The following is a 25,464-nucleotide window of genomic DNA, read 5'->3' on the forward strand; positions in this document are numbered from 1 at the left end:
TTATAGGAAATATAAAACAGTATGGATTCTATAGAGTAAATTACCCGGAGGCCAACTGGGGAAAACTTATAGTTCAACTAAAGATGGATCATACGGTACATTATATTCTTGTATATAATTGTAGATCACAAAGTATATTCTCAACACCTTTCAGAGACATCATTCCAGAGGGCTAATAAAAATATGCAGTCAATATAAAACAATATCATGGCTCACATGTAAACAATGAAAACCAACCTTGGTTAATTGCTAATATAGAAAAGTTCAGACTTTACAATATGCTTAGCAAAGCAAACAAGTGGGGTCTTAAAAACAATAAAATGCATGGTTTAAAATATAGTATAAATAAACTCATCACAGATACCAGGATTAAATTTTGTACGCCAGACTCGCTTTTGGTCTACAAAATACTTATTAATGACCATCGAATCAACATAATTTAAAAGATCAAATAAAATAAGAAGATGAAGAGCATCAATGATTTAAATATATATTAAAATGAAAATAAATAAACGTATTCACAATTTGCCCGTCCACCGACTTTTGTGTTATTTTTTAGAAAACAAGTCTACAAAGCTACAAATTTGGTGAGATTCGTGTTTATATACTACATAAATAAGTTGTTCATCATTAATTTTTCATACTCGTTTCACTCCGTTCTTCGTGTTGTAAAACATCTTGTCCTCTGGACACTTGAAAATACTTTTTGTTGATCATTGTTTGACTTACGCTTGATAGAAACACAAACTTGTTATTGAGCTGATGAACACCTAACAGAACACACAAAGAGAAGAAATTTTGATTGTCAAATAAAATAAAAGTAGAGTTGGGTAAGGTACAAAAATTTGGGTTCATTTGCCTCCCTTCGAAAGGGTGATTTATGTATTTGATGTTTCATGAATAACTGGAAATCCTTCCAGAGAGCGGGAGTGATTGAATCTTTACGTTGGAGATACCCGGTCAACATTTTATATCCAAAATTGTTATTTTCATTTTTATTGTTAAATTGATATTATTACGAGATTACTTTATACAGCAGCAGACTTATTAAGTTAAACAAATATAAATAATTTTGTCCTATTCCAATTTGTATACTTTTGATAACAAATAGAAACATTACATGTTTGTTTGAGTATAAATGAAATAAAAGAGAGACGAATGATACAAAAGAGATATTAAACTCCTTGTATTAATCGAAAACAAACTGACAATTCCATGACAAAAAGCGAAAAACGACAAAAAGACAAACACAAGTACATAAAACACAACATAGAAAAACTAAAGACTGAGCAACACGAATCGCGCTAAAAACCGGGGTGATATCATGTGCTCTGAAAGGGTAAGCAGATATTGCTCCATATGTTGCACCCGTTCTGTTGCTCATGTAAATACAAAATCGGTGATAAGTCTAATTCGGTAAGACACATTCGAACAAAAAAGGACAGAATTGTGGTTACAACAATTGGAACATATCCGTCGTCATCTGTGAAACATGTATTCCATAACGGGCAAGATCAATGTGATGCAATTTATGGTTTAGAAGTGGCAGATAAAAAGTGTGAACGAACAATTAAAACAATACAAAACTCACTATTAGCCCCACCGACAGAAAAAAAGGGTATAACAGTTTTGTATAGCTGCTGAAGTCTACTAAAGTTTATGTTTAGTGTCACAGACACTTTGTTTATTGCGTAACACTTTGAAAACGGCTATACAGAATTTAACAAATTAACAGAGATTTTTTGTAGGACATAAGTTGTGCACTTGCTATTAACATTTTGATCGACGTGCTATTTTTGTTAGTACTGGATTGTTTCTCTGCAACAATTCTTGCAAACGGCTTGTACGAATAACACAACATGACTGATCCGAGACATAATGGCGGGTTGCAATACGAAAACCTAAACATCATCAATTTGCCTATTTTATTTGGAAACGACCGGCAACACATTCTTTCTTGAAAAACTGTATATTTTTTTATTATAGATAATTCATCCTGTAAATAGAGCTCAGATTATTAATGATGCATGGAACTTTGCAAAGTAAGTAACAACAAAACACTTACTGATATCGTGTACATATAGTTTAATAGTCCTATAACACCTCATCAAAGATATAAGGCATTCAACCAAGTGTGCCAGACTCGAGACTCAGCCTTACAAGATTCGTCAGTGTCGCTTGAATGAGAAAGGTTAAGACAAAACAGTTGAATACTGGAGTTTTTTAAGGTTTCGAATGATACTTTTAGTTTCATGAACTGTAAATTTCCGCAATGACCTGTATCAATGATATTTCCTGAGGATTGCGGACTACTGGGTGAGGGTACACTTCGGGACGAAACGTCAATTAGCATGAGACTGAAATAAAAATAAATAACAACAATAGTTGGCAGAGGTTCCCTACAAAAAAATCCTTTGTAATATACAATTAGAGAAATACAGAGGATATCGAACAATCGAATTCATCATGAGGCAGGACAAGCGACTGAAGCAATAAACTCATCAACATCAATGCAAATACAGACTGGTTGAAATGCCTTGAGTACCTCTATCTAAATTTAATTCTTAAATATGTCTGTGTCTTAGTGTGATGTATCACTCTATAACTAGTATTTTCCTCTTTAGATCTGGTGACCTTAGCATGAAAATAGGCCTCAAAACAGTTGAATACTTGTCAATGGAAGACAGCTATTTTCCTTTTTTTGCTGCCGATGCTGAACTTGTATATGTCGGAAACATGCTAGAAAGAACTGAGGTATATGGTGATTTTTCGGTAAGCCATTTTATTCTTTTAACGGTAGTGTTTGTTTTAAGAAAAATGATTTATCTTACAACAAAACAGGTAGTTCGTATTTCATTTCTTTTGATTTGTAGGTTATAAATTCAGTTAACCCTTCTTTCTTGTATTTTCGTCTGTTTCCATTTTTCATTTCTTTTCGTGTTTGTCCTTGATAATTTTTTCTAGTTCTGCTTTTTTACCCTTCCATTCATTTTTTATGTGGCGGGGATAGTTTGTTTTTTTTGGACAATAATATAATTGTACAAAACATTTATGTTTGAAACTTAAAAGAGCATTTATTTTCCCCTTAACTCTTAATGGGAACCATCTATTCTCCGAAACCAAGTTTTTTTTCCAGAAATTAAGAACCACAACGTAAATATGAATGTTCGGTACCTAAACCACATTATCTATAACAACATAAGTTAAACTCAACATGTTGTATCGATCATGTCAGTGGCCGAGTCTACTTGGTACATCTACAAGGATCATTTACCTGTCAATAATTTTAATCCCGCTCGTGGCTATGCGCGGTCCAATTTAATTGACTGGGTATGCGAGTTTACCTGTCGAACGTAGGTGGCTTTTTCTCCACCAAAAAAATATTGGTCGCCATGATATAGCAAAAATGGCTTAATTCGGTGTTAAACACAAACAATCAGTTTATTATTAAAATCAATTTAGTTAAGCAAGAACTCATCGAAACATGAAAAGTGATTCATATTTTTTTAAATTAATTATATATTTGCCATTTGTAACATTTTCGTTTCATATAGGTCAACAGATATAAAACTATGCTATAATGGGAAATACAAATCATCATTTTTAAGCAAAATCTAAGTTTTATCATCCATCTATATCTACATAAGAAAATGCCTGTACCAAGTCAGGAATATGACAGTTGTTATCCATTCGTTTGATGTGTTTGTTTTTTTATTTTGCCATTTGATTGGGGACTTTCCTTTTTGAATTTTCCTGGGAGTTCAGTATTTTTGTGATTTTACTTTTTATCAAACTCTACAAATTAACTTGATATAAATATTTTTGCAGCGATTATAATGTTCAATTCAAGCAATTATATGCATTCTTCGTATTTATTCTAACTAGAATTACAGCGTGAAATATAATCATTAGTGTTTCTGATGAATTGAATGAGGTTCCCTGCAATATTTAAGGGCATACTATACAGAAGAGATCCCTCCTTTTTTTTCTTGAAATGTTGATAGAAAGTCAATGTTGATGTGTACTTTTGAAATATGCAAAGAGAAATATACCTTCATGACTTACTTTTTTGAGATATTTGGTTTGTAATTTGCATATTTGATTGGAAAACCCTGAAATTTCATAATTAAGGACTTTTAAGCAAAGTAGCAATACTTTTGAATGAGCAGTCACAATTTAACCGGTTTTTTTGTAAAATGCTTAATTGATCCATTTCATTAACATGCTGTACCAAATTCAAGGTTAAACCCAATAATTATATTCTGAATTCATATTACTATTAGTGAAATATGTTTGCGTCTACACAGAAGTGCAGAAAAAATCTATCGTTGATTTTTTCTTAAAATGTTGGCAGGTCGTTCTTGAAACAGTACTTGGTTGATTTCAAACGAAAAAAAATAGGAGTCCATGTGCTTGTTTTTTAAACAAAAGCATTAAACCTTGGTTTTTTAATGGCAAACGTCAAGTTTGCCAATATGGCGCTAAACTTCGTTGAAATAAGTTTTAATCGCAACAACGTCGTGCAATTATTCCCACCGTACACGACTACGCTGTCAAGTTCAGTGGTATAGACAAGGATGTTTTGCAAAGCAACGATATTAATCATCATAAAGCTGGTAACTCGTAAAATAGCACGAAATATTTGCAAAACCTGTCTGAATTGTAACTAAATTTGGGCAGAAACTTCTTCATAATCAAGAAATAGCATTGAAAAAAGTATTCTAGTAAATTACTTTGAGAAATGTACAGAAACAAAAAAGATGGATCTGATAAAAGAATTAATTTACATCGTTGTCTGACATTAGTCCTGAATTGTTTCATGTAGACAACACAGCTTGAACATAGTTTTAATTATTCAAAAGGCCAAGACATGACAGAATGTGAAACAATTATAAAGTAAGTGGGATAATATAAAATAAGGACATTTGGTATGATTGTAAATAAGACAACTATACACCATAGTTTAAATGACGAAGACAAAAGCAATAAAAGGCCACTGTACGGCCTTCACCAACGAAGAACCCACACAGTATAGTCAGCTATAAAAGCTATAAAAGGCCCGACATAAAACATGTAAAAAGAAATGTGAAACAATTCAAACGAGACAACTAACGGCCAAATTTAAACTTTTTTCGCGTTTCCTGTATGTTTCAGTGCACTTCTTTGTTCGTTGAATCTATCAAAAAGGGAAAGAGGTATATCATCTCGCTAAAAATTCCTTTTCCTTTTACATTCAAAAGACAATCGTCTTTGAAATTTTAATTACAAGAAGAGACAAATATATAAATCAACTGAAATTTTCCTCGTTGGAAACTTGGTGTAGTGTAGTAAGATTTACGTGGACTGAGGATAAACGATATCTGTGGACACTTGATTTCGTGGTTTTGAAAAATTCTAAAATTGAGAACGAAAACAGGGAATGTGTCAAAGAGACATGTTATTTTGTAATTTTGTTGATCGTCTCTGTTAAATTTATCCGTACAATGACAGCGAAATTACAACGTTCTTATAAACAACGTCGCCAAAACAACACGATAAATTTTAAAAACGTTATTGTCTGCCCCTGCTACTTTATAGAATGCCCTTAAGCGATTAGCCTTTTTATCATACTTTTTTATCTGCTGGCTGCTTTTCTGTACTTAGATCGAATTCAACCTATTTTTTGTTTAGTTACTGGCTCCTTTAAGGGTATACTTTTCAAATGCTTAAATGCTTTTTAATTTGTAGTTTGTTGTTAAAACTTACAATTCATGGTTATATTTAATATACAAGAAACATTTTAACGATATGTCAAAAATGTTCTATGAATACATGTACAAGTCAACATATTTTATATAACATTAATACAGCTTTAACATAACAAACCTGAGTATATAATTCCTGGAAATTCCAGGTACGAAAAGGAGCAAAGCAGTTCACAAAAATATAAAACTGCTTATGTTGAGGCTTACTTTCATGACTTTCTCGACGACACCCATTATTTCATTGTTCGCAACACTACATGTTTCAAAATAGTAAATTTAGCATTTTTTATAAAGATCTGTTCGTAAGAAGGAAAAGTCAGTCGCATGGTCTGGTTGAATTTGTGGCATCCACACACGTATCATTTAAAGCAAAGTTTCAAAAAAGGGAGAAGACAGCATTAAAAACCAGTTGTCGAAGAAAACAGACAAAGAAATACAAACAAACAACAGTTCTCAAAATCTTTCACCAAAACTTGAAATTGAAAAACACAAACCTTACAAACAATCTGAAACTGGTGCTTTAAAACGTAAGCGGTTCCTGTTATAAAAGCTGTAACCGTCGTATTGCTAAGATTGACATGAGTGGTATTCAGTGATGTCACAGACGAGGCAAAGGAAAGGGAATGTATCTATTGTAACTTGAACATATTCATAGTTTTTCGAGAAATTTTCAGAATTAAAAAAAAAAAAAAACAATAAAAATAATCGAAAATTTTTTCCAAGAGAAAAAGTAAAATAACAGAAATAACGAACGCCAAGGAAAACCCAAAACGAACCATCGAAGTTCCTTAATGCCTTTGCGAAATTTTAGGCAACATTGTTAAAACATTCACGGATACAATAATCCTTAAACTGTTATTCACCCAGGCAAAAACTACCTAAAATGAATTGGTTATTCTTTATATACAAAACGCTCCTTATATTATACTTAATATACCTCCATGGATTTCATATTGTTAGTCTTGAGCAGTCCTGATGCCGGTAAATCCAGAAGAGCGCGTCTGAGGCACAAAAAACTATAAAGTGTTAATTTCGTTATGGAATATGTTGTCTAGAAGATTTTTGCAGAATTGTTCCATCATCATGTCTTTGTTTATGTTATCAAATGCATGTTATCATCAGCCGGTTACTAACCATTAAGAGGGACACTAATATGTATCTATTGAAAATTGCTTTATTCTATTTCTTGATTAACTGTTTATCTTTTAATTGACAATCATTTTCACTTGTCACAATGCTTACGTGAAATCTTTGCATTTCTTGTACTATCTTTTTTGTTTTTTCCCGCAGGCATTCATGAATAGAACATTTTCAATGCCATTGAGTAGGCTTGGTTACAGCAATACTGGATCTGGGCATTTAGAAATGTAAGAAACAACTTTTACATCTCGTAATTTAAAAACTGCTTACCCTATCGGAGCCCCTCAGATCACCCCTTGTTTTTGGTGGGGTTCGGGTTGCTCAGTCTTTAGTTTTCTATGTTGAGTTTCGTATACCGGGTCTTTTTAAGCCATGGCGTTGTCAGTTTGTTTTCACTGTTTATATATGTAAAAGTTTGAATGTCCCTTTGGTATCTTTCGCCTCTTTTTTATAAAAGTGAGTTGTCATGTAAATGTTATATCGAATTTTTTTCAAGAAATTTAACCTGACTAACGGTAAAAACCGACCAGGGTCGTGAGGCGAATTTAATATGATGTAAGTTTGTTGATTGACAATTGACGACGACTTACGTCACTTCAGCACAAAAAGACTATACCGCGACGAGAGGCACTTAAGTATATATTTCTGCACTAACAAATGGACAATATATCATGACATTTAACTATTGTTTAAGACAATATAATGTTCATATAGATACTCAATACTCAAATTGAATAGTAACACAGTTAAGCAAAATATTTGAGTCTTCCAACACAATCTAGAAGCTACATACCTATTTATATTGATAAATATCCAGATTTGTAAATGATATTATATTGTGAATTCCGGTATTTACAGTAAATCATATACATTATTAACGTGAATTTATTTCTTTCAAATAGAGTAAACGTTCAATGCACATTTGTGGTGTCTTATAATAATTTTTGATACATTTGGAAGGCAGAAGTTTCCTTACATTACTATAACGATTACTTTTCACTGAACACATTAACACGATATTTAATGGAAAAAAAGGAAATTCTAAAACTGAATATTGTTATTTTTGTTATAATATAATCAGAAGATAATGTTAATATACTGTAGATTGTTAAGAACATTAGTTGCAGAAAGGGCATGCGATTATGGAAATGAAGATTGTATAAATAATGCCATCAGCTCGTTTCAAAATCTGATGCAGAGTACTGTGTCCATAAATCCGTAAGTTTAAATTAGAACCCATGCGGTACAGGGTCAGCACATCAAACGAATATCATTCCTTGCTAACACTGAGTGCAAGTGTTACAAAAAAAGTCAAAAATGTAAATGACGTAAACTTTAGCAGCTATAGGTCATTGTACGGCCTTCAACAATAAACAAACAAAATGAATACCGCATTGCAAGCTATAAAAGGCCATGAAATGACAAATGTAAAACAAATCAATTGAAAAAACTAACAATCTGGTTAAAATACAAACAAAAACGAAAAACAAATTTGATATTTACTAGCAACAAACAACATACTTGATTACAGGATCCTGACTTTGGACAGGCATATACAGAATGTGCCTTAGTTAAACATGTTAGCGGTACCCAATATAACAATACAAGAACAAAATGTACAAAACAATAGGCGAAACAGATGTTTCTATCACAAAAAGTTAATTTTTATATCTGAGGAATAAGAGTACTTGTTTTGAAGAATGCTCATTGAAAAATCATCAAATGACAGTACCAATTCTGCAAATGCAGCAGTGGTATTTCTAATCTAATGCAATGCTTGTGAAAATGTTCGAAATAAAACATTTAAATATCCCTAAAATACCGACACCTATCTCATTATGATGTTTTGAATAACACCGATGTTCAACCAAGCAATTAAAACGTTATCCAATCAAAATGTGTGCTATATATCATTATGCGTGAAAACAGTGGTTGTAAAGGAGGGACGAAAGATACCAGAGGGACAGTCAAACTCATAGATCGAAAACAAACAGACAAATAATAGTACAGATGACACAACATAGAAAACTAAAGACTAAGCAACACCAACCCCACCAAAAACTGAGGATGATCTCAGGTGCTCCGGAAGGGTGAGTAGAATCTGCTCCACATGTGGCACCCGTCGTGTTGCTTATGTTATTGCAAATAGTTGCAATGATTTAATTTATTGTATTTCCCACCTAATTTTAAATGTACAGATCTTATTAGATTATTCCATAATAATAAAAAAGACCGGTTAAAATATTAAATCGTCTAACCCAATATACATACTTTATTTAAACGTGGTAACAATTATATTTCACGAAGGATATTTCAAAATTGTATCAATTGACCAAAAAATATATTTTAATTTTGGCGATAAAAGAATATATGGTAAACACTAACAGCATTCATACCAAATGCCTGACGCTGTGTTAATCAAACATTTTGGCAAACAATCAATTTCCATGTCACCGAAATAAAATATAATTTGATATATCACGTCATTCCTCGTTTTCCTGCTTTTATTTTGGATAACATGTCTTCTATTCACAAACATTCACAATGTTTGCAGTAATTCTAACTGAGTAGGCAAAAGATTTGCTTCTACGCCCCCTCTTTCAAATATCCTAGAAACGCTCCTGAGTGCTTAATCGTATTTGTTGTAAAGAATATTTGACGTCAGAAACACGACAGACAAGGTTGGTGTGTAGTGCTCCTGTGCTTGTAAATACCGTAGATTTTGAGTAAGATACATCGTATATAAAGATATTGAGATTTGGATTAATTGCCAATGAGACAACTATCTACCAGAATTCAAATGACGTAGATGTTAGCATTTTTTGTTTTTGTTGCACTTCAGTGTTCCTGTTATTCCTTTGTTTTCCTCTTATAGCTGATGTGTTTCCCTCGGTTTTGGTTTGTAACCCGGATTTGTTTTCTCTCAATCGATTTATGACTTTTGAACAGCGGTATACTACTGTTGCCTTTATTTAGCAACTATAGATACAGTACGGTAATGAGCAAATCCCACACCATTTAAACAACCAAGTTTTGTTTCCAGGATCAATGTTAATTCAAGAGCAAACGTATACAATACAGCAATAAAACATGGAGGTGTGAAGGAGTGGGATTTTGTTTATAACAGATACAAAACATCTAACGTTGCATCGGAAAAGCTGACATCGTTATATGCCTTGTCTTATAGTAGAGAAGTCTGGATTTTAAGCAGGTTTGTAATAAATGATCTTTTGTTTAAGAGTATAGTCGCGAAAATCCCCGATGTTATTGAAGATGGTATGCACATCAAAACCAAAATAAGAAGCACATTTTTCTGACGTTATTCAAAGTGTTTTTAGGCCATTTCTTGACAATATAAAAATCAAAGGTTTTTTAAGATAATTTCCTTGAATGTGACCTACCGAATAAGACAGATCATCCGGTATGTACTTAAATGTCAAAATATGATAAGACGATATATAAAGGAACTTCAGAGAATTCTGATTGCTCTATATTTAAGTTTTCTTCAACTGACAAAGCTACCCCGTCAGCACTACAGTATAATGGTAACAATAACCTCAACGACAGTTCCTTGCTTTACACAGAATTAAGTTGAATTCTTGACGACAAAAATATTGGTTACTATGTGAAATATCATGCTTTTGATTACTATACAACAACTAAACTAAAAGTCAAATAATTAAAACTTGTGTATGTTATTATAATGGGTGTAAAACATATAGATATGATCCAGTCAAGTCTCAGTCCTTACAACTGAACAGACCTGTCAGTTCAGTTCCAGATTATCAACCTCCTATTAGATGTCTCCTGATTATCTTAACATGTGATCACGTTCTTGAATGTGATTACAACATTCAACGCCACATAGTAACATCTGTGTTGTTGTTTTGCGCTGGTCGCATATGCATGCACTCTTAAACTAAGAAATCGGAGGGCTCTGTATCCAGGGTGTTGAACAAATGGTTATTCCCGGCTTCCAGTAGTAACCTACGATTTATCATCGATTCGTTCTAGTTGAGTACATCGACATGGTCACCAAACATGAAGGACATCGACAAACGAACACGAAAAATAGCCTAAAAGCCAATATCCGTCTGTGTAAAACCTTTTTTTAGATAGTAAAGGATGTAAATAAACAGTACAAGGAAAGGGAGAGTTACCAAATGTGCAATACTAGTAATCAAAAACGTATTAGGTCATACAGGCATACCACGGCCAAAAACATAACGACAAACATACAAGTCAGCCCACACAAAACTGGAGATTGAGCGACACGAACCCAGCAAAAAGGGGAGGGAAACTCCGATGCTGCAGAAGCAGTTTTTGATCCACTTGGAGGATATACCTAGTCTGAGATTAAAGTGTTCTGATTTCAGTTTTTGTATATATGAACATATTTGAAAATATATGAGCCATGAAATTGCATGCAACAATAATACAACTGTTTTTCCTTTATAGGTTCCTGCTATATACCTTAACAGACGACATTCGAAGACAGGATGGTGTACCTGCCATGCGTCTGATTGCAAGAAATCCAATTGGTAGATATCTAGTGTGGGATTTTTTAAGAGGAAATTGGAATGCTATAACAAATCGGTAAGTGAAAATATTCAGTTACCTAGTGTTTGACCTTTGTGACGTCATATACATTGGTTATGTCCTCGTCTCGAGTGCAGGAAGTCTTGTGTGTGATCTCTGTGTTGCCTCATTTTCAATAAAATACTGTAAACCAACTAATTTTCGCGGGCGATTTTTTTTCGCGAATTTCGCGAGTAGAAAAAAAAACTCGAATATAAATCGTCGTGAATATGTAAAACGTGGAATTTCCTTATTTAACTATATCAATCAAATTTGAAAATCGCGAAATTAAATCGCCGCTAAATGCGAAATAAGTTGGTTTACAGTATGTATTTTAAAAATTAATAATGACTGAGAAATTGCAAAATTTTATACTTGCAAAGGGAAATACTACGTGTGTCAATCCAAGTTTGTGGTGGGGTTTGTGTTAGTAGTTTTTTTTTTAGTAATTGTTTTTGTTGGTTTTTTTTACCTCATTTTTATTTGCTATGGAATTCTTTTCTTATTTTACTTATGTTTTTTTATTGCCCTTGTCTTATTTACTCGCTCCCTCTGCTGATCATTATTTTTAATGTCACAATATCGATATGAAAATAGCAACGTAAAAAGCGGGGAAAAATTATATTGAATAAAAAGCCTCAAGAATTGTTCATTGTTTTTTTTTTCCATTCACACTACCGGATACAAATCGAGAGAAAGATTTATTAAGTATCAGCTGTTTCAGTTCTGCAGTAATTTCATTTAACATTGTCAGCGGGAGAAAGTTTATTTGAAACTATGAAAATGTTGTTTCATTACTGTTAGGCGCTAAACAGACAATTGTGTCGAATGGAGATAAAAGTTGGGCGATAGTCATAAGATGCGTGTATCCAACATGTCCAGGATCCTAGGGATTTGTCGCTTTATAGATACATGTTTTGTCAGAGTATAAAAACATGGTGGCTTGGTCAGAGTTCATTTAGTTTGCGCTTGCAAAACATATTTTTTTTGTAACTGAACAACGGTTTCTGAATTTCCATAAATGTAAAGGTTAACAGCTCAGAAGTGCTATTCTGTTATATTCAAAATGTCATTTGTTTCCTTTCAGTTTTGGATCAGTTTCAGCTCTCATTAGAGAGATTACAGACACGTTTAACACTGAATTTGATCTACAGTCGGTAAGATGATATAGTGAAAAAATCATGTGCATTAATAGATATACATATTTTTTTAGTATCAGTTACTACTGGTAAACATTATATTTCATCACATTGATACTTGATATATTATATTTCTTACAAGCAGGATGCAATAGTAGCTTAGTTCTAAGATGGGCCTCATGTTTTCAAAAGCTGTTTTCGTTTAAGATTTATTGCTCTTCAAAGTTAATAGTAGAACAAATGTTATCCTGTAATAAAACAGCATTGGAAATGGCAATAGTATGACAGTAAAGTATGGGGGTCTGTATAAATCTCCCAAGTCTATAGCCATACCTCCACTAATTGGTCCTCTAATTTTCTATTTTTATCTATGTTAAAAATCTATATGAAATGAAATTACTATACTCAAGGAACTTAAATACTGACCACGAAATTAATACACGCATCCGTAAATTACTGTATTGTTCAATCATTCGTTAAATATTTTCAACATTTGAATTAACATGATTTAGGAAATTAGTGATTCCTCAAACAGATCCATACCAAATATATTTCTGAGACAAGTTCCTGTGTGGATGATGAATAAATGACAGGGAATTCAATCTCACCGTAATAATTATTATAATGTAGTGATATGATCATGTGTTAACAGTATAATCTGGTTTGTTGTTATATATCATATTAATATTTGTATAACAGTTATATATAAATATATAGCAGATCATCTCTCGAGATATTCTTCCGCATGCGTTAACACAAATTTTCGGTATTCATGATATGTTACTGATATATATATATATTGCTCACGACAAAACGTTTTCATATTATTTATCTATGTTATTTAAAAATATTTTCATTAGTATTCGTTGAAGAAATGCATTTATTACAAGTGATAAGGAATGTTATTTTGCACTCAAAAATATCTGCGTATTTATACACAATACGTTCGGTTATCAGTCAAAAGCGTAAGGAAATGTCTGCGGCAACATAACACCGGTATGACCTCTCAAGGTCACATCCGATGTAAAAAGTGAACAGTTATAGGTCAAAGTACGGCCTCAACACGGAGCCTTAAATCACACCGAACAGCAAGGTGTACAGGGCCCAAAAATGACTAGAAAAATCATTCATACAGGAAAACCAACGGTTTAATCTATATAAAAAACGAGAATCGAGAAACACCTTTGAACCACACAAACACGCGACAACCACTGAACAACAGGCTCCTGACTCAGGACAGATGCATAAAAACGCAGCGGGTTTAGATGTTTTAACAGGCGCCAACTATCACCCTAACCTGAGACTGTAGTGTAACATTACAACATAAAAATAAACTATAAAATATCAATTGAAATGGCTTAACTCGATCAAAAAGACATTTAAACGAAACCAAGTACAAATTCACTTTACGAATAAATTTTATCTATGACACAATACAAATACAATATCAAAACGTATGTCCAGATTGTTTTTATATGCTGTGTTTGCTTAATATTTAGATTCATTTGTAGTATTCACTTATCATTATATATATTTAGAACTGATACATTGACATGAACATTGTTACTGATACTGTATTAGACATGTTAGAGTATTCATACTAAACGTCGATAAATATCTAAATAAATGTATAAGTATATGATCCGCCGTGTATCTTCCTATTCTAAAATTGAGAATGGATATGGGGAATACATGTATGTCAAAGAGACAACAACCCGACCAAAGAGAAGACAACAGCCGAAGATCACCAATGGGTCTTCAATGCAGCGAGAAAATCCCGCACCCGGAGGTGGTCCTCAGCTGGACCCTAAATAAAAGTGTGTGCTAGTTCAGTGCGAATGGACGTCACACTAAACTCCAAAACATATAAATGAATTAAAATTAAAAACATACAAGACTAACAAAGGCCAAAGGCTCCTGACTTGGGACAGGCGCAAAAATGCGGGGGGGGGGGGGGGGGGGGTGGGGGGGGGGGGTGGGGGTGGGGGGTAAACAATTTTTGTGAGATCTCAAATCTCCCCCTACACCTCTAGTCAATATAGAAAAAGAAACACATAGCAATACAAACAGTAAAACTCAGTTTAAAAGAAGTCCGAGTCCGATGTCAGAATAGGTAACAAATAGGTTCTGCATTATGAAGTTTTTTTGTAATATTTTGTTTTTCATATTGTTTTATATTTTTGTTGTGTTTTATTTTGCCTATCATTCTCCATTTAGCATATCTATATTAATCTATTGACAGATTCAGACCTTTAAGGATAGTATTCAAAATTTAGGCAATTCAGCAGCAGCATTCGACAGAGCAATTGAGACAACAAGAGCTAACATCAAGTGGATGGATAATAACTTCCAGGTTGTAAAGGATTGGTTAAAGAGTCTGAGTTAGTTGGAACAGCAATGCAGATGTCTTTTTCAATTAAATGCACTGTCAATATTTGTGATTCAGATTTTGTTTTTAAATTCTTCAATTTTATATATTTCAAATAATTGTATTTAAATGTTAATTCTTCGAGCGTAACATATGAAATAAGATATGTATACACCATATGATTGGTTAGATGATATAATTTTACTGAGAAATGGGAAGTTGACAATTGAAAAGTAAAGTATAAATGGGTATACATATTACATAATAACTCTTATTAAACATGTTTTTCAAAAAATGCACCACGACAAATGGTGGAGCTGAATCTGCCTACTGTCCAGGAACACTTACGATTATTCCTGGTTTTGTTGCGTTCGTGTTGCTCAGTTCTCAATTTTCAGTTTAGTGTTTTAGACTGTTGATTGTCTTTTTGTTGTTTTTTTTGTTGTGTATTGTATTTTCTGTTGGTCTTCGCTTCTGCTTTTGTATTGTTTCTTTGGTGTCTGCATTCTTGATTTTGAAAAAAGTGATTCAAATACTGTTCGAAAAAAAAATTAAAAAAAAACGTTATAAATTGTATGTGTCCAAAGCGCTTTTCTAGATTTACCTTTAAAGTCAGACCTTGGCTAGCTCATATCTTTATATTGCAGACATGTAATAAAATGTAGCTACTCACCCCTCTTAATAAGAAGTTATTCGTCATCATAATGCTCTTTGCCCAAATAAAAATGAGATAAAAGAAACCAAAAAGAAAAAAAGTCCTATATGAAAATAAAACACCTTGGTCTAAAGGGAAAAAATGAAATGACAAAACAAAAGTAAACAAAGCACTAAAGAGTAACAAGAGCCGTAAAACCGGAAGTGAAATTTGGTAAGTAGTTCCAGATCTACTGACATGACTAATTACACCCATCATGTTACTCGTTATAAATCATTTCGTAACGTCCAGAGGAGCATATCGAAGTTTGTGTTTTCTTAATTTTCAATCATTTAGTATTCAAAAGTACTACAGGTGTGTTGTTCAAATTTCAAACAGCTACACTACAAATATAAAGAGATGTGGTATGATTGTTAATGAAACAACTATTCACCAAAGTTCAAATGAAGCGGATCTAAGCAATTATAGGCAACCGTACGGCCTTCAGCAATGATATAAAACCATACCGTATATAGTCGTCCAGAAAAGGCCCTTATATGAATAACGGACATGAACCAACGACAGCCGTTGATATGCACGCACCTGACATGTGACAGGCACATACAGAATGTGCGATAGCCTTTCCTTAACATAGGACAGTGGTACAACATAAGAACAAACTATAAAAATCAGTTGAAAAGGGCTTAACTCATCAGATCGATACAAAGCAGAAAAATAACAACAACAACACAGACCAAACGTGGTAGGGGATTTATATATTTAACAAAAAAGACACAACGTACAGATCTGAAAGTACTCGCAGTTACTGATGGCTAGTTCAAAACCAACACTAAAATATCAATCAGTACACATACAACATCAAATGGATTTAGCGTAAAAGACGTCATTAACAGTTGCAAATTTTAGTGACGGGATCAACATTTAAAGTCACAATTTGAAAAAAATACACATGGTTTAGTTGAAAAAATTATTTTACCCCCAAAACTTTTATCATAATTTTTTTATTTTATTCTTGAATTGATTCAACATCCTTTTAAACAGGAACACCGTTTTCTTCGGCTTAGTTTTGGCATTTGCTTCAAAGATAATAGCCCTCAAAGTGTTACACCCAATTCATTCCAATAGAAATGATGCAAAACTTTCTTTGAGTAGTAAATTGAGTTGTTAAAATTATGATGATTGATGTACGACAAAAGATGTGAAATTTTCATTCTTATGAAGCTTCTCTACAGCCTCTGCATTCGATATAGCAACTTTTTTCACCATTGAATTTTTCTTAAAATTTGTATTAGAGAGATATGTATATTTTACAGGCATTTTCTTGATTTAGGCATTTTATGAATGACTGAATTTTCCGGCAATTGACAAAATGCCTAACCCTGACAGGCATTATATAAAAATACCTTAGTATAGTCATTTTAGAAAACGACTTGAATTGTTAGACAAATTTCAATAAATTGCCTATTCAGTTTCTTAAACTTGTAGGAAAAGAGTATCATTGAGATGTGACCAGTGCCGGTAAAATAGTCATTTCTATAGAAATATGCAATTTTGCCGGCTTCAATTAAGATATTTAATCAAAGCCGGCAAAATAGCATATATTTTCTGATTTGCCGGTGACGGCAAAATAGCCACTGCCTTAATAAAAATAGGTCAACAGATTGAAAAGATAACATATTTTGAAATAAAAAGTAATAGCTCAAATTCCCCATATATAATAGACAACTTTCTAGTTCGTTGCATTTTCGTCAAAAAGTTTTGTTTTAGTGAACTGAAACGAAGCCGAGGTACTGTCCATGGACACTTAACAGGACTTGGTACCTATTAGACAGCAACCCAACAGCTTTTCCTTTAGTCTAAATCTAGGGTAGGGTTCGGCCTATGCTTTCGTTCTAGGACTTCTATTGTAGTTATGCCCGTCTTTAGAATATTTTAAAGTTTTATTAGGTATATTATTTACCGGTTTATGACAACAGTTCATTCAAAATGGTTGAAACCTGTGTATTCGAGAATTATATATCAGATGGTTATTATACCCAAATATCCAGTAACAAGTAGCTTCTAGAATCTTTCTCGAACAGTTGATAAGGAGTGACTAGTCTGCTCTTAAGTCCAACCAGATGTCAACCTTTGACCTTGATCGCAGTCATACTTTCATAGTATCGGACTATATTGACCAACATGAGAAACAATCTGGATCGTAAAAAGACAGAAATAGCAGGCTGTGTACTAATACTTACAGGAGAATTCACAAATCGCAAACGCAATTGTTCTGGTAGAAGTTCAATGTGTTATTTGTCTCATCGGTTTCATACTACAAGTATCAAGCTGCATCTCGAACGGGAAATCACTCGATATATTTAACACTTAACCCAAATATCACATGAATATGAAGAACAATCCCAATGTATCCCTATAGTACGTCTCAGAGTAAACGGCTACTACATGAATATAAGTGTGGGGTTAACTTGAACAATGAATAAAGGTGGAACAGACCGCCAGACAAAATGTGACTAGCCCGACCGGATGATAGTGGTCATTTCAAGCACGGGACAACAAACGTAAAATCAAACTTTTCGAAAACTATATTCTGGTGATGGACATTACAAATACAGGCTTATTAAAATAAAATACACTAATATGGAGAGATAATGGTAAACTGGCGGTCCATATGGAATTAAATGAAATTATCACCCTTGCATTGTTTATACATTTGTAAAATTTTCAATTTGTTGCCAATGTTGGCTGAAAAAATTTGAAATATTATAATTTTACCAAGAGAAGTGAGTAAATTGTATATCGCAAATTACATTTATTAACAAAATACATTAACATACACACACAATGCAAAAAATGTTAGCTTTTCAAAATTTATTGGGGTTACAATGAATAAACGATATGATAAAAATATTCACATTGTATTTTAAGAGAGTGTGTTAAAAGCTTTCTTTTCTCAATTAAACCACAACCATTAAATTTCATTGTTATCAATTGACAAATGTTTAGCATAAACATATTTAAATTATAAATGATTTAGTCAGTCTTGGTTGAATTATAAAAATATAATATATATGGCACGCCAGGATAACGTTTCTTTTTATGTTTAAAACAAAAACAAAAAAACTAACACTGCTGTAACTAAAAGAAACATAAAAAGAGAAACCTTCAACCATACCCACATGGATATACATACTTTTCAAACCTGTAGATTAACAAAACTAAAAAAATATTTTACATTTCGGATTTCTTGTGGATATTGAGGTGTCAACAAACCAGCACTATTTTATCATGTTTATAATTAAGTTAAATAAAACAAAAACATTATGATCAATGCTGGCAAAATCAAAATGCAAACATACAGGAATCTTCTAAAGTTACTTACTCGTCCATATTGCAATGTATTGGGGATAAACCTTTAATGTGATATATCTGTTGTAAAGAATTTAATAAAATGTTCAATTTACAGGTGCATATGAGAACACATACAGGATATACACCTTATAAATGTGATGTTTGCTGTAAAAACATTAGTCGTAGAAGTACTTTAAAGTCCCACATGACAGTACATACTGGTGATGGACGATTTCAATGTAAAGTATGTGATAAGAATTTAAAAACCGCCGTCCGCGACTTTTTTGAAAGAGCCACATGGCAATATGTGTTAAAAATTTTACTGCATCAAAAAACAGACTGCAGGAGTATTTGAGAAAACAAACCTGTGTTAAAACGGTTAAATTTGATGTAAATAACATAATGACTAGTGTCAATGATTTCAGAAATGATTTAAACACTGACCAGGAACACAAAAGAACTAATGTTGACATTACTTTTGGCCAGCAATTTATATGTGGTATATGTTATAAAAGTTTTAGCCGAGATAAACATTTGTTATTACACATGAGAACACATACTAGAGATACACTGATTAATTGTGACATCTGTTGTAAAGAATTTAATCAAATGTTCAATTTAAAGGTGCATATGAGAACACATACTGGATATAAACCATACAAATGTGATATTTGCTGTAAATGTTTTAACCAAAGACGCAACTTAAATGACCACATGAAAATACATACCGGTGAAGAACTTTTTCAATGTAAAGTGTGTGGTAAATCATTTATTGAAAGACGCCATTTGAAGACGCACATGCGAAAATGTAACATGTGTAATAAAAGTTTTACTTTGCCAAAAACAAAAAGCATACTACGAGATTACTTGAAAAAACATACTAGGAATGGACCTGATAAATTTGATGTCAATAACATAATGGCAAATGTCAGAAATGACTTCAACACTGATCAGGAACACACGAGGTCTAATACTGGTAATAAACAATATATATGTGGTGTGTGTTATAAAAGTTTTTTTCAAGATACAGATCTACTACTACACATGAGAATACATGTACCGATTAGTGATGAATCTTATAAATGTGAGATGTGTTCGGAACAGTTTAATTCAATAAGCAACTTAAATAATCACATGCGAACTCATAAATATCAATTAAGTGATGAAGGATTTACTGCCTCTAAAAACATTCTTCTAGTGTATATGGGACGAAAACGTAATGGGGTGATTAAACCTGATAAACTTGATGTACATAAAGAAGTTGTCACAGATTAAGCCAAAACAGCTCGAGGGACTGTGTTGATGTACCTTATAATGCAACATAAAATATGCACAGATTCTTGAGGTGCCCCTGAGTGGGAGAACCCCAAAATGACTACCATGTATTTTAATTTTTTTTTTTTAATAAATGTTTATTCAAATTGTTTTACTTGGAAAATATCGGGTGAAAAACAATAACGGGGACAATTACAATTGGTCTTTGTTATGTAAGCCTAATATACATCTAATATAATGATACATCAGGATGTCAGTTTTCTGTTTTAAATATTTAACATTGTATCTTTTAACCTCATTCAAAATGTTAAGATTCTATCTTGAATAGTTTTTGACGGGTGCCACATGTGGAGCAGGATCTGCTTACCCTTCCGGAGCACCTGAGATCACCCCCAGTTTTTGGTGGGGTTCGTGTTGCTTAGTCTTTAGTTTTCTATGTTGTGTCTTGTGTACTATTATTTGTCTGTTTGTCTTTTTATTTTTGGCCATGGCGTTGTCAGTTTATTTTCGATCTATGAGTTTGACTGTACCTCTGGTATCTTTCGTCCCTCTTTTAATGCAGCCACCGCCACCACCGCCGCTGGATAACTATATCCCCATGTCGAGCTTTCTGCGACAGAAGTCGCAGGCTTGACAAAAATCTTAAAACCAATAGATAAAGGTCTGGATTGGGGTCCTTCGTTTCTATATTCTTTAATTTTTCAAGTGGTTTAACTCTTTTTTTTATATTTTTTGCCATTATTCTCAAAACTATATATTATTTGTTCAATATTCTCTATTTTTTACATGTTAATACGCCATTATTCTCCATTCTTTATTTTATGGGGCAACTTTTCTCTAATCTTTATTTTATGGTCCCATTTTTCTGTAATTTTGGTCTATTATTCTCTTTTCTGTGACATCAAAATAATGCAGAAAAACATTAATACAACTTTATTTATTGATCTGATTCTCAATGTTATTTAGCCTAATAAGACTATCAATCAGAACAGATCTATCTTCACAATCCATAATGTCAAATGGTTTAGAATAAAAGATTGTCCCCCTTTGATCTAGAAGTTTGTCAGTATCACTTTCAAGCTTCTGTAGATGATCACGGGATATTTCTAATAATGTGAGGATTACCTGCAATGGAAAACAAGAAAGTTAGCCATGAGGAAAATATTAGTATTACAAAAATGTATATTTTCTACATGTACTTGCAATCTAATGCAGGAGTAAGAACTGTATTGAATTTTCCCTACTCTAGGTTGGCCTTTTTTGAACGTACCCAAGGCAGGTGAAGGAAGTCAACTTTAAGGAAGGCTGTGATTGGATGTAAGGGAATAAAATATAATTTTTTCATTTATTTATGAATGACTGCAGTGAATATTTACAATATAAATTTTGAAAAATATTGAAATCTAATTACATGGTTAGATTCCCCATATCAAAGAACTCCAAGAATTCAATTTTTGATGAAATCAAACAAAGTTAAATTTTTAATTTTGGACCCTTTTGACCTCAATGTGGACAAATTTGATAACGGGCCCAAAAATCAAAAATCTAAATACATGGTTAGAATTAATACACGGTTAGTTTCAGCATATCAAAGAACCCCAAGAATTCAATTTTTGTTAAAATCAAACTAAGTTTAATTTTGGACCCTTTGGACCTTAATGTAGACCAATTTGAAAACGGGACCAAAAATTAAGAATCTAAATAAACAATAAGATTCAGCATATCAAAGAATCCCAATATTTCAATTTTTGATGAAATCAAACCATATCATTATTATTTGCTTTTTAGTTTTATATATAAAAGTTTAATTTTGGACCTCAATGTGGACCAATTTGATAATGGGTCAAACAACCAAAATTAAAACACACAGTTAGATTCAACACATCATCAATTTAATTTTTGTTGAAATCAAACAAGTTCAATTTTGGACCCTGATTTGGACCAACTTTAAAACTTGGCCCAAAATCAAAAAAACTAGGTACATGTTTTTTTGAAATTCATCTTTGTTCAGAAGGTAAGTCAAATATATATTAAAAATTTATAAACATGATGTCTAAAAATAGCAACATCCGTTCTATGTAGGCGTGTATCAGCTTGTGAAAATAAACTGAATAAAAATTATATAAATGTCTAAGAATATAACACACTTATTGATCATGTTGATACATTAAAAAGTTCTATTAGATTTTAAATTGAAATACACAATATTTCCCTGAACAAACTAGCTTCACTAGACATGTGAATCTATCAAAGTGAAATTGGAGGCAATATATATATATAGATTCTACCACTGCATCGAGTGTGATACGATATTTATCCACTTGAGACAGTTAAATTTTCAAATTTAAAACGCTAGGCTCGCCGAGCGTTTTAAATATTTAAAATTTAACTGTCAAGAGTGGATAAATGTCGTATTACACGAGATTTGGTGGTGGAATCTGTTTCTCTAATGATTTTCAAACAATACGCAGGCAAATTTATTCCTTCTTTTCAAATGATCTGTAAAAAGATGTGTTCTTTCTATGTGACGTCATCAGGCATGGTCGCCTTTTTTCATGCCGTCACAATAGGAAATTCAGAGGAAAGCAAGTAAATTCGACGTCAGAATCGGATTTTAACCAATGAAGAACTGAGATAAAACGAACCACACGTTGATTAAATTTTTTTTATACAATGGGTGCAGAAAGGGATAAATTGACGAAGAATTAGAGAAATGTATATACAAACATATCGTCGCTGGGCTTCCAAAATGTTGTAAATTACAAATTTTTCAAAAAAAAAAAAACAGGCTTTGAAAATTTGGTTGAAATGCAAACTTCCAAAATGTCATAAGTGAACCTGAATATTTTTGTAAATGGCACTGAAATAAAAACTATGACGTCTGTGGATTACTTAACATGCTTAAAAACTAAAAGTTATTTGAACAGAAATATAGAAATGTACAAGAATTTGATTCCCGAAACCATTATACAACACTTTTCAAGTTAACATACAACATTTTGGAAACAAACTTTACAAGTAGTTGAGATTGGCAATTTTGTCACAAGTCTTTTTTTCAAATGTTTTGATTGGTCTTACTGTATGCTATTTTGGAGCATCAAAGAATGCCTCCCGCCAAGACGATTTGTGTGAAAATGTAATTTTAGTCAAAAATGTCATATACAACATTTTGGAAGCCCAGCGAGGATATGTAAAAATGAAAACAATATATTTAGATGTGTTAGACGGTATTCTAAAGTATTCTGACAGGGGTTAAACATTTTTGTTACAGCTCACTAGCCCAGGACTTATTGGTAGCAGGATTTACTAGTCCTGTTGACAGAACTGCTAGCCCAGCAAATCAAACCTGATCAGTTTCAACAACGTGGTTCTGTCGAATTTTCAATTCACTCTTTTTTTTAAATTTTTTAATAGATCATTAATTTAGAACTTTATGTTAATATGTATTTCTGAAAGGCTAAATCATTCTTACAAGTAACAGTTCACATCAATCAATGCATCATAAGGTATTAACGCCAGTACCATTAATCAGGAACATATATATTGTTAGATATACTGTTCCCAGCATTAATTGAAAGTCTCAGCTTGAGCAATGTACAATACTCTACGTACCGAGAAATTGATGATGATAGTACAGAAATTGCAATCAATACATGATACCGGTCCACCCAGAGTCATTTGTTCTATTTTTAACATATTTGTTAAATGATTGTCCCCCTAAAACATACAAAATCAGTTCAAATTCTTGGAATCCTGGATGACGTAATTGAATTTGATTGGCTAAGATAGAATAGAGACGAAGGGATTTTCCACTTTGTATTTTGGAAACGCCAAGAATTTTTTGTTACTAGTCCGTCGGGCATATTTGATTGTTGAGGTGTAAATGTCTAGTCCTGGGCGTCGGGCTAGTGGATTTCTTAACCCCTGAATTCAGTTGCATTCAGCGGTGTGCGGCTGTGTGTGCAGGTGTTTGATGGTGATGATGCTCTGCCCTACAAATTTTTCAAAACTTCCATCACCTACGTTATTTATGAAAAGAATTTAAGGATGTTTGCTACTCTGTTTCAAAATAATAAGCTTTTTAAAAGACTGTTATAAATTCATGAAATTGATAGTATATAAATAAAGGAACTAAAAAAGCAGATAAAAATGAAGGATCCGTGTGCTTGTTTTTGAGATATAAGCCATTGAAAATTTGGCAGGAAATGATTCTCTCTAGATTTTTCATACAGTTAACATTGGCACCTTTTTTCTGTCTAAAAGTATTAGTATGAAAAAAAATAACAAGGATTTAATAAGATTTTCAAAGATGGCATTTTAAACTATATTCAATCAAATTATGAAAAGAAAAGTAGGGGTTTGCGGGCAAAAATTTTTAATGGTACTACATGGATAAAACCAGAGGATTCTGAATATCTGGCAAAAATTCAAAAACAAGAGGAGCGAACATCCTTAAACAGTTTAACTATTTACCTCTGTTTTGTTCACAATTATTCCAGGAAATGATAATGTTGTCATTTCTGTCGGATTAACAAAAGCATGAAGGTCAAGCAGAAGTTCTCCAGCATGCTGACCAAGCCATCTTCTACTAAGAAATTCTTCTATCCTTGGTCTCTGTGATGATTCTGCATCTGAACCTGCACTAGAATTGAATGAATCACATCTAGAGCTTTCAAACCTTTCACATAAAGAATCCATTCCTCTAACTTCAGAATCTTTCTTCATCTATTAAGCATGTTAAGTATATAATATGTAAATAAAACTTTTACATAAAAATAACTAACATGTTACCACAGTAATGCATTATACAAGGTACGGGTTCTCACTAAGGCAAGACCGTGAGTCCTAGACTCATGACAATCTGTCTGGACTCATCATTGCCAAAACTGATGAGTCCAAGATGCATTAAGATTGAATAAAAGAACAGAGTTTCATTGTCCCCCTCGTTGCACATACTTCATCTGTCCAAGGACAATAAATCAAAATAAAGATTTTGGCTCTTTAAAAACTTTTTAGAAATATCTTAAGAGAAATGAACAATCTGATGAAGGTTTGGAAGCTCTTACAATGCAATTTTCCATACAATTAATATTAACAAGGGACATAATTAGGGCCCCGCATAATGGCGGATGCCCTACAGTGATCAGTCCGTCTCCGTCCGTCCGTCCGTCTGTCTGTCCGTCCATCCATCCATCCATAACAAATTGTGTCCAC

The 25,464-nt window shown here is 32.8% G+C and overlaps 2 protein-coding genes across 2 annotated transcripts; one reads left to right on the forward strand and one right to left on the reverse strand.

Moving 5' to 3' along the window:
• Positions 1–18,334: 18,334 nt before the first annotated feature.
• LOC127732512 (zinc finger protein 182-like) lies at positions 18,335–20,441 on the forward strand. The gene is made up of 2 exons (XM_052241548.1): positions 18,335–18,407; positions 19,091–20,441. The coding sequence occupies exon 2, from the start codon at positions 19,273–19,275 to the stop codon at positions 20,248–20,250; it is 978 nt and encodes a 325-aa protein (XP_052097508.1). The 5' UTR covers positions 18,335–18,407; positions 19,091–19,272; the 3' UTR covers positions 20,251–20,441.
• Positions 20,442–21,183: 742 nt separating this feature from the next.
• On the reverse strand, positions 21,184–25,020 carry LOC127732475 (uncharacterized). The gene is made up of 2 exons (XM_052241513.1): positions 24,724–25,020; positions 21,184–21,375 (listed from the first exon to the last, which is right to left on the reverse strand). Exons 1-2 carry the CDS (start codon positions 24,973–24,975, stop codon positions 21,184–21,186), a joined length of 444 nt encoding a protein of 147 aa, XP_052097473.1. The 5' UTR covers positions 24,976–25,020.
• Positions 25,021–25,464: the final 444 nt, after the last annotated feature.

This window comes from Mytilus californianus, unplaced genomic scaffold (assembly GCF_021869535.1).
Source record: "Mytilus californianus isolate M0D057914Y unplaced genomic scaffold, xbMytCali1.0.p SCAF_25, whole genome shotgun sequence".
NCBI lineage: Eukaryota > Metazoa > Mollusca > Bivalvia > Mytilida > Mytilidae > Mytilus > Mytilus californianus.

What these genes read in the sequence shown, in the direction of transcription:
- LOC127732475 (XM_052241513.1), bottom strand. Translation starts at nt 24,975, where the DNA reads ATGAAGAAAGATTCTGAAGTTAGAGGAATGGATTCTTTATGTGAAAGG. An exon ending in TAATTGTGAACAAAACAGAG is followed by an intron (nt 21,376 to 24,723) that starts GTAAATAGTTAA and finishes TTTCCATTGCAG; the next exon opens with GTAATCCTCACATTATTAGA.
- LOC127732512 (XM_052241548.1), top strand. Translation starts at nt 19,273, where the DNA reads ATGGCAATATGTGTTAAAAATTTTACTGCATCAAAAAACAGACTGCAG.